Source organism: Crocodylus porosus, unplaced genomic scaffold (assembly GCF_001723895.1).
Source record: "Crocodylus porosus isolate Cpor-Errol unplaced genomic scaffold, CroPor_comp1, whole genome shotgun sequence".
In the NCBI taxonomy this organism is placed as follows: domain Eukaryota; kingdom Metazoa; phylum Chordata; order Crocodylia; family Crocodylidae; genus Crocodylus; species Crocodylus porosus.
In genome coordinates this window covers 85,995,412-86,005,947 of record NW_017728947.1, presented here as the reverse complement: position 1 = coordinate 86,005,947, position 10,536 = coordinate 85,995,412, and the positions used below count along the sequence as shown (strand labels likewise).

At 39.2% G+C, this 10,536-nt stretch overlaps 1 protein-coding gene across 1 annotated transcript in view; it reads left to right on the top strand.

Annotated features, from left to right (window-relative positions):
* Window positions 1–10,536, top strand: part of EML5 (echinoderm microtubule associated protein like 5) — a 222,112-nt gene that overhangs the window by 108,866 nt on the left and 102,710 nt on the right. The window contains exons 14-16 of the mRNA XM_019552385.1: window positions 708–894; window positions 3,163–3,268; window positions 7,583–7,676. Coding sequence (XP_019407930.1) covers window positions 708–894; window positions 3,163–3,268; window positions 7,583–7,676 — 387 coding nt within the window. The remainder of the gene's footprint in view (window positions 1–707; window positions 895–3,162; window positions 3,269–7,582; window positions 7,677–10,536) is intronic.

Genomic DNA, 10,536 nt, shown 5'->3' with positions numbered 1-10,536 from the left:
TGACTTCCTGCCCTTTGGGCAGGGGGCTGGACTCGATGATCTCCCGAGGTCCCTTCCAGCCCTAATGTCTATGAAATCTATGAAACCACTGCATAAGCAAATGTAATTATTATTGAACTGACATGAAAAAAGAAGCTTAAGTTCAGTTCAGCAAACTGAAGTGCTTGGGTTCCTATCAAACCAACCTAACACAAAAATTCTTTTTCTTTTCCCGATGGCAAATTAAAAAAATTGTAAAATCAAAATTTTGCTGCAGAAACATGTAATTTTATAGAATCTGCTTATTTTGGCAGAAACATTTCCTCCCCTGAAAAATCCCAGTGGCAAGGATTCTGGTTGTTTTTGGAGTACGTTATTCAGCCTAGCATTCTAGCAAAACTGTAGCCTGTGTAATTGTATGCCTAAATTCCCCCTGAAGTTTCATTTGGAAAAAAAAATATTTGTTGTAAAAGAGTACTCCTAAATAAGTCTCTTGCAAGTGAGTGGTAGATGTAATGATATCTGTACATTAATTACATTTTGTAAGTAGCATCTTTTGGCAATAAAGAAACTGATAATTTTAAGGGATCAAAGTAGTAATAGGTAAAACCTAATGAATTACTTACCAAACTTAAGAATTGAATTCACGTGACATGTTTTTTCTATAATTAATGCTTAGCATCTCTATTTGCAATACTGAGATAAAAACTAGATTTTTTTTGTATTAGTTACAGAGGTTACGACTGTCGGAGTAATCTATTTTATACTCAGACTGGTGAAATTGTATACCATGTTGCAGCAGTTGGTGTAGTATACAATCGACAGCAGAACACACAGCGCTTTTATCTGGGTCATGATGATGACATCCTCTGCCTTTCTATTCATCCCTTAAAGGACTATGTGGCAACAGGCCAGGTAAAATGCATGTTTAGTGCATTAGACATGTGAAGCTATTTTAGCAAATGTATAAAAGAATATTTAGGATCTCATAATGTACAAATGTGTCACAGAAGGTTTGAATTGTGTTGGAGACAGGGTAAGGTTTAAGAACTGATAACATCCATCTTTTCCCATATGTTTTGTTCAGTTACTTATGAAGTTTTAAGTGTTTTTTATGATAATAAATGATGAATTAAAATAAGTACAAAATTGTTTTTTATTTTACTTTTAAACCACGTTTTATTACTTCACCACTGAAAAATGGTAAAAGCTCTATGAAAATAATATTTTTAGGTTGTTAAAGGAAGCTATCAGAAACATTTATCTTGTGTTCTGGCCCTTCAGTTTAGCCTGCGCCTGGTTAAGTTTTTGATTTATCTTATGTCCGTATTTCTCAAAACCTCAGTTCTGTTTAAGTGACATTTCATCAATCTCTAAGCAACATACACATTTAGTGCCCATTCAAGTCCATTATTTTAAACTTCTGCTTTCTTAGGCATTGTTTTCACAACAAAAATCTAGGGTTTAATTTGGGAAGAAGATTTTGATTTTTAATTAAGTCCAAGCCTAAGAAGCCTGCTGATACAACTGAAGACAAACATTCTTAGTTGGACAGCTCACCAAATCCTTTGTAATTAAAAAGCTATAATTTCACACTTACAATGGCAGTATTCCTGTTCTGGATAAAAAGTATATCAAAAGTTAATTTAAACAGACTGGCTCACTTAAAGATTAAAGTTTTATGTAATTCATGTATTGACTTCAGAAGCAAAAAGAATTGGGGCTGGAGAGCCAGAATCCTAGGTTGGTGGTAGGGGCACAGGGATCTTCCAGGGAGAGCAGCTGTGGCAGGGTCCTGAAAGAGCCCTGAGTTCTGAGAGCAGGGGGAGAGGGCCTGGGAATGCACTGTGTTGGGAGTGACTGGACCCCTGAAGTCTGAGTAGTGCTTGTGCTGCTGCTCCCAAGCACTTGGTGTGTGGGGTGGGGGAGCCGAAGCAATCAGGGTTCAGGGACCCAATGGCAAGGAAGTTAGTCAGCTTCAATATACATATTGGATTTATTTCACATTACAACCTGCCTGACATCTGATTCACCAGATACCTGACAGACCTGGCCTGTTACACTTTTCTTCTCCCTTCCCCATTCCTCTCCTCCCCTTCTCCTTTTCTCCCCTGTGTCTTCCTAATTTCTAGCTATTTACTTTTTCACAGTCAACCTCTTTTCAACCTTGAGTTACTACTGTAGAGTTTCCCATACTCACCTTTGTTCCCTCCCCACTTCCTTCCCTGTTCTACCTTTTGTTTTTCTAATTTCCACCTATTTACATTCTCACTGACACCCTGTCACACTTTTAGCTTCTTTAGAGTCTCAGAATAGCAGTGATTTTCTATGCCTGAAGAAGGGTGATTGTTCCCAAAAGCTTGCAAAGAACTTTTTTTCAACTACTCAGTTGATCTAATAAAATATATCACATCTTTTATCACATACAAAGGGCATGCACATCTATATGGCTGGCTCTTTGAAACATTTCAAAGATGTTTGAAAGATTTCACATGTTACATCTGTTTCCATTTTCTTTTTATTCACATTTAAGCTTCAGGCCACCCCATATAGCTGTAAGTTAATAAGTTGGAATTTCTATTCCCTTCTGCCATAAGAACCTTTTTTTAGCTAAGTTTGTGTGAACTGCTTTGGTGATGAAATACTGAAGAATATAGAATTACACAGGTACTTTGGTTATGATTTAAACTCCAGAGCTTTTATTACTAGTAATGATGCATGAAAAGGAAAGAAGTCATCTTGGTCCTAGTGTACTTACAAGCTAGTAATAAAGACATCCTTTTTTAAAAATAGAACAATTGATACAAAAATAGCTGAGACAATAAGCAGTGCTTTCCTCATGTCATCTGTGGAGTCTATTTTCAAATAGAATTTTGTCATTAAGATTCCTTATTGTGTTTAATCTATTCACATTCTTCCTTAGAAAGAAGAAAGGGCCAAATCTAGGAAAGTAGGGTATGAGGCAGATGGAAGAATTTTCATGTCTCTAGTAGGACTACAGTATTATTTGATATACTTATAGACAAGGAGTGAGGGAAAGATGAATCATCAGTTTAAATTGTTTTAAATACATCATTTATGTATTTGCAATTGTAAGATAAAATTGTGCTTTTGAGAAAACATGCAAAATATGATGACCAAATGTAAGTCCCAAACAACTTCCTATATCCTTTTCGTTTTTAGGTTGGTCGGGATTCTGCAATACATGTCTGGGATACAGAGACAATCAAACCACTGTCAGTATTAAAGGGCTATCACCAATATGGTGTTTGTGCTGTTGATTTTTCAGGTAATATCTATATTTTTAATTATTTTATTCTGTTTTGAAAATACAGTAAAAGCTTTTTTATCCGGTATGTGTGGGGCAAGAGGGGTGCCAGTTATCTTAAAATTCCAGTTAACTGAGAGTTATACCTATCAAGGGAGACAGGAATGCAATGTGGCCACCCTTGCCGGGAGGAGCCCAGTGCTGCCCTGCCCCAGCCCACAGCAGCAAGCTCTCCTGCCCCACACAGATCCCTTTCCTGTCCTCCTGCCCAGTAGCTCCTCTAGAAGGGCTCCTGGCAGCTTCTTTATGAGCAGCATCACTAACTAATGTAAACAACATTACTTGATACGCATGCTGGATAGAGTCAGCAAAGTTTCTGGTTGCTGAAGTGAGGATTTGTATTGGGAGATATTGGAAATTCTGGCTAGAGTATTCCAGTTTGTAAAATTCTGGTTAACATAGCTTTTACTGTATAATGATTCTCAATTTAAATGTGAGTGGGTGTAATAACCTGTAAGTTGGAACAAGTGTTATAAGTGGATGATTTGGAAGGTGACACCAAGAAGCTCCATGTGCTGGGGGAATTTCACAGTAGCTTGGAGCATCCAATGCACCTCACTGCAAGGCAAGCAGCACCACTGAGCACACAGCACTTCAAGTTCTTGCAGTCCAAATGGAGTCCCTTTATTATTGCACAGAGTGCTGGTGCATGAAACATAGTGGCAGTGGGCAAGAACACTAGCAAAGAGTGTGTGATTTAAAGTATCACCTACACAGCAAAGAGAGAAGGTATCATGGAGAGACTCAGACCATTTGCACATTTGGATTTCCAGTCAAAGAACCTGGCAGCAGCATGAAAGCAGTGGAAGGAAGAACTGACTTTGTACACACAGCTGATAATGGTAGACTGGTATGAGAAAATGAAGGTAAAACTTTTCCATTACCTCATTGGAATAAATGGCAGAGAACTGAGAGCTTTTTGGTGAATACTGTGACCCCAGAAAAAATGAGATTGTGGAAATGTACTGCTGTTTTTACCTGGAATCAGGATCTAGAAAAAGTGTTACAGAGCTGAAAACGTTGACATCCATATGTAATTTTGGAAAGATCACAGACTCCCTTATTAGAGATGGAATTATTTGTGGGACATCTGATTCTAAGCTGAGAGATTGTTGCAAGAGGCTGATCTGACTCTGGACAAATACCTCTGAATTTCACAGGGAGCTGTATTATCTAAGGAAAGAACCAAGATAATTGCAAATGCAAAACATGTACATACCTTCAGTTTAAAAACAACGTAGGGGACTGAACAAAGATAGGCAAACTGAGAATGCAGTCCCCCGGTGTGGGTACTGCAGACAGTGACACGAAAGACTGCAAGAAAAATGCTGTTTACCAGTAAAGGTGCCTGGGCAAGGGAAACAGAACTATTTTGTGGCTGCTCCGCCCGGCTCTGTGGGGCCCCACCAAAGCGTGGGGCTCAGGGTGGTTGCCCCAATTCACCATATGCTAGGGACGGCTCTGCCTAGAGGCTAAGCTCAATTTATAACAGATACAAGTACAGGTTTAAGTACAGCCTGTATGACTGACAAAATGCAGAGTACCTATAGCCCTGGTAGAGCCATTCAGAGGAGCAAACCCACCTAAGAAGAAGGGACTTTATTAAACCAGTGGAAATAAGCACCAACTGGATAAGCTACCTGGTAGTGGTAAGAAAACCACCTGGTAAACTGAGGATTTGTATAGATGCAAATCCTCTTAACAGGACATTGAAAAGGATCCATTATCCATTGCCCACTCTCAAGGACGCATTGCCTGAACTCTGTTGAAGGCAAAACTGTTCACAGTTTGTAAAATGAGAAATGGGTTCTGGTATATCTAGCTAGATGAGCCTTCAAGCCATCTGACAATCTTTGCAGTACCCTTTGGCAGATACTACCGAGTAAAAATGCCCATGGAAATCAATCCTGCCTCAGCTATCCCAGCACAAACTGGGCACTAAGGGGACTTTCAGGAATCAGAATTGTAGCAGATGAAATCCTTATTGTAGAAGGCAGAGATAGCGAACATGATGCTAAGCTGCGACAGCTCCTAAACAGGTGTAGGGAGCAGACTATTAAGTTGAACCCAGACAAGCCAAAGCTGAGATGAACTGATGTCCCCTTTTGACCTCAGCAGGACGATAGATAGCTGAGAAATTGAGAACCATTAAGGACATGACCTGAGAAATTGAAAGCCATTAAGGAAATGTCCAGACCAAAAGATGTGAAGGGAGTTCAGTGATTTATAGGCATGGCTAACTATCTTTCCAGTTCTGTACATACTTCTCAGAGGCTTGTGAACTTCTAAGGCAGCTAACACACAAGAAAACAGCATGGGACTGGGCAGAAGCCCAGGAGCAGGCTTTTGAAAAAATAAAGATACTTGTAAGTGAGGTACTGATCTTGAAGTATTACAACCCAGCAGAGCAACTACAACTACAATATGATGCCTCAGAAGGCAGCCTGGGAACAATATTAATGCAGAACCAGCAACCTGTAGCATTTGCTAGTTGAGCCTTGACTGATACAGAAAAAAAGTTTATGTAAATAGAAAAGGAACTCATAGCTGTGCTCTTTGAAATGAAACAATTTCACCAATTCACCTTAAGATAGAAGGTGAATGTACATTCTGATTACAAGCCACTGGGACACATTATGAAGAAGACAAATCTCTAGAGTACACCAAAGCAACTATAACACATGCTATTGTGATTCCAGTGCTACGATGCGAATGTCAGGTACTGTCCTAGGAAGTCCCTGCTAGTGGCAGATACTCTGAGCAAGGCCTGTGTTCCAGAGTACACCGCATGTGGCTCTGTGGAGTAGAAAATCAAATTAGTCAATTTGTTACAATATCTCCCTGTCTCCAAAGGGAGTCTCCAGGCAATATGAGTAACTACCACAGAAGATTTAAAAAAAAAATGTGGGCATCTGATCATTTCTTTTCTCTCTGAGCCACTCTTAGTCACAAGAATCAGGAGTCCTCCTGGCATTGTGAGCAGGGATATTTTTCTGTCAGAAACGTCACATGCATTTAACTTTGGTTCTGCAGTCTGTACTTTGGGTGAGATCCACCCATGGCAGAGTATAAGTTGAGAGACTTGGATCATGTCTGTTCTTTGGAAGAAATATCGTTTTCTCTTTCTTTTCTTATTTTGCCATGGTAAGGAGCCCTTATCACTTGCATCTTTTGCGCATTCTGCGCCTCAGAAGTCAATTTCTGACATGTTGTTGATTCCATACTCTGTGCTGCATTCAGGGATGGTGCTTGGGTTCACCAGGCTGTCCTATCCCATATGTATGAGGGAGCATGATTCTGAGACGATGCATTCTGGTAGGGCTTGAATTTCTGATCCTCGGAGAATTTCTCATCTTCCTTGTCTCATACTTTTCAGAATGTTGTTCTCTTTACCCTGTTTCCAGGAAGAAAGCTCAGGAGCTTTAAACTAGATGCATGTGATGGGAAGATATCACTCATGAATATGAGAAGTAGTGTCTCTTCTTACTTGGAGCTAGATCTGATTATATATGTCACGATTGTCTCAAGATGTTATCCAAAATTATCAAGATTTGGAAATATCTCATATTTCCTGAGAGTATCCCAGGGGTATTTTTGTAAATGCATTTTGCAATCATTCCAAAACATTCCTTCTTCAGTAGAGGGAGAGAACTAGCGTCTACCCACAAATTCATGGTGCCATATGCACGTTAAAGATTTTGTCAATCTAGGCCATTACTGGTAGAGTAATGACCAGCATATTGTAGAACATGGAGATCACTCAATTAGGATTGGAGGGATATCCTTGAGGCTGATTGCTGGTGTGTAGGATTCAATGTGGAGGTTTACTCCCAGTGTAGACAGACACCGGGACAATGATCTGGCTCAAGCTTATCTGCCCTTTCCAAATTTTTGAAAAAAGGTAAATCAATATTTGTTGTCCAGAAATCTTAAAAGTCCAGGATGGGCAGATAATATAGGTCGCTGAGACCATGTCAAAGTTATGAGTAGAACCTGGAAATTATTAGCTTCAGTCCTGTCCACTGGACTGAATCCATCCATCTAACCATAATCTATCCATTATCTAAAAAAAAAAAAAAAAAAAAAAAAGCAACCCCCCTCCCAAAATCACTTCTGCCTAAATGTAGTACACTGTGCTCTATTTTATGCGTCTCTGTATTCTGTTATCTCTCAGCACTACATGCAATGTTTGATATGCCTTAAATTAATATAATGATCTGGTTTCTTATCGAGGAGTAATGCACTTTATCTATTCTGATACATTTCCTTTTCCAGCTGATGGCAAACGCTTGGCTTCTGTTGGTATAGATGACAATCATACTGTTGTACTCTGGGATTGGAAGAAGGGAGAGAAGCTCTCAGCAGTAAGGTAGGAGTTCAACTTTATTTCAAAATCTGTACTAAAATTAATTTTCAAATAGTAATGTGCAGAATGAGTACAAATAGAAATTAGTATTAGAAGACATAAATGAGTAGTTATCTTTACTTTTTAGTTCACCTAGTCAGTGGTTTTGGCATGTTGAATCTCTTTCAGGAGCAGAGTTGTAGCTAAAGTAGAATCAACAGGAACTCCTCTGAAAGTTAGGGGTTGAGACAGAAATAAGAATTAGATATGTTCTTACGGACAGGTTATAGAGGTTTTCTTAACACTGTTGTGCAATTGAGTATGTGGGACATTTTGTAACAGTTTCTTCAAAACTCACTACATAAACCAGTATTTGCCATGTGCCTAGTCACAGGTAGTATATCGCTCCTGTCAATTCAAAACATAGACTGTACATAATTGTTGTCATTCCTTTTCCACCAACTGGAAGCAGTACATTTACTCAACATTTCTCCTTTATGTAGTCGCTGGACCTAGAGCCTCTTTCTTATTATTGGTGCTGGAATTACTTGGCTTCATCCACCTTCCAAGCTGCTTGCACCTGAAGTGCTTTCCTAGGTATTCTACAGATGTTGGCATCTGCCTTACCTTTTCACAGCCTGCTCATCATAGGTCTTCAGTAATGGCACCTTTTCATATTGCATCCCTTTCCAGTTGTGCGGTCTGGAAGATTACAGTTGTTTTCTCTTAAGGATATAAAATTCTTTTTGCAGATCCTTTCTCCTCCTTCCCCAACCCTTTCCTTTGAGGCTGTGGAAAACAGTGTGTGTCACTGGTTGTGACTGACAAAGGCAACATGATCTTTTCCAGGTAGTTCAAATTCTCTTCAGTTGAAGTTCTTCAGATTTGGTCCCACCTTTCTGGTCTTTAAAATATGTGGCCAAGAATGGAGAAATTAACTATGGTTCTCTTGGCTCATTAGGTTTCTCCTAGTGGATGGTCTATAAGCTTGTCTGTAACACGTCTTAAGGATTTTTAATTCCTTACCTTTTAAGTGGCTATTTGGGAAAAAGAGAACACCAGCTTGCTGTCAGGAGAGAGTTCAGGAGCAAAGATCTTGGCTTTACTACTAGCTTCTAATGTCTTCATTTACTGCTGGGATCTCTTCAGAAAACAGGAGTTTTCCCACTGCAGACATTTGATACAAATCAAAGATGTTTGATTTTTGTTTTTATGAAAATTACAAATTGCCCTTAATCAGGGCTTTTTTGGAGATTTCTCCAAACTTCAGTAGTACTGTAAATATTTGGGTACAACCCATATGACCCATGTGTGGAAGTTAAAAAAAAAAAAAAATACTTGTCACAGCCCATGCTGGTCCAAACTTTAAAATGAGTCTCTTCTGTTTAATTGTGTAAAATGAAATGGAATCAACACAACGTTCTTTTGCTCAGCAGAGAAAAAATGATTCATAGTTTTACTTCCACGGTTTTGATAGGCAGAATAGTTTGCACCATTTTGCACTTCAGCTGATGTTAGCGAGTCTTTAACAAACACAATCTTGGTGAAAGCTAATGGTTTTAATTCCATGACAGAGAGTCTTAATCCTTTGTTAAGCCAATCTTAGCTTTTAGTCGGTGCTTATTGTGCACACCAATGAAACATGTTAGACAGCCCTACTTGGATCTAACTCTGTCTTCCAGTTAGGTCCTGTACATTTATTAAATTATGATCTTCCTGAGGTCTTTTGCCTTGGGTACTTTGGATTTTTCTTTTTGACATAGTATGTTTATGCAGACCTCTTGGCCCATTTCTTTAGGCATCACACACTAGTACAGGGCCTATTTGGCATGTACAGTATTTGGTACTCCAGGACCTGTTTTTCCTTTTTGGCCAGAACCATAGCTCTGTTTCAGTGTTGGTTTTAGCACTTCAAAGCCAAAGCTTTTAGGTACTAAACTGTAAGTACTAAGATACCATTCTCAGTTGGGCACTGAGCCTACTGCTGAGCACTTGTTTGGTCTATTGGTTTAGCATTCTATTTGGCGTACTGGTACCTTTTTTATTTCAGGTTTGGCATACAAGAAAGAAAATGACTACTGAGTATTTTCAAACTTGTTCTGTTCAAAACTGATGACCATATTTGGTGTGTATGTGCATTGGAGTCAATCATGAGGAACAGGAGTACCAGATATGTCTACAAATATAATTCCAAGTGTTGAAGAAATATGGGGAGGTCCAACAAGCCCTTCTTCAGGTACCTCAGGGAGGCTCCCATAACTCCAGCACAAGGTCAGCCAGAGTCAGTCAGAATATGTGAATGGAGGACTCAGTTCTGATGTTCCTTATGTCAGTCCAAACTTGTCTTCCAACTAAGGTGGTTTCACCAATGAAGTGAAGAGTTCTGCCAAGCCATGGCTCCTTGACATATTCAGGAACTTGGTATTTGAGGTAGGTGGAACTGAGCTTATCAGATAAGGAAATACTGTCTCCCTACAAGTGCTTTTCAGGAAGTCTTCCAGATTCTGTTCTTTTCCCCTAAGAATACATTTGGGCTCAGTATCAAGAAGAGATGCTACAGTCAATCCTGTTTCTTATAGCAAAGAAACTTTAAAATCAGTACCACTGGAGGAGAGAGAGAAAGGGGTTTATTCCATAGAGTTCTGAGTAACAAAAAAGACAGGGTGACCTTGGATCTTGAGGAACTGAATCTGTATTGAGGCAAAAAGTCAAGATAATTATTCTGAATGCCAATATGCATCTCAGATGAACCTGAATTGGTGTGTGCTCTAGACATGAATTTTGGAAGCACTTGGGAATGCTCTTCAATCATTAGAATCTGAGCTTTGATTTAAAGGAATATCACCCCCAACTCTGTCTTGCTTTTTTGATTTGGTATCTGCTC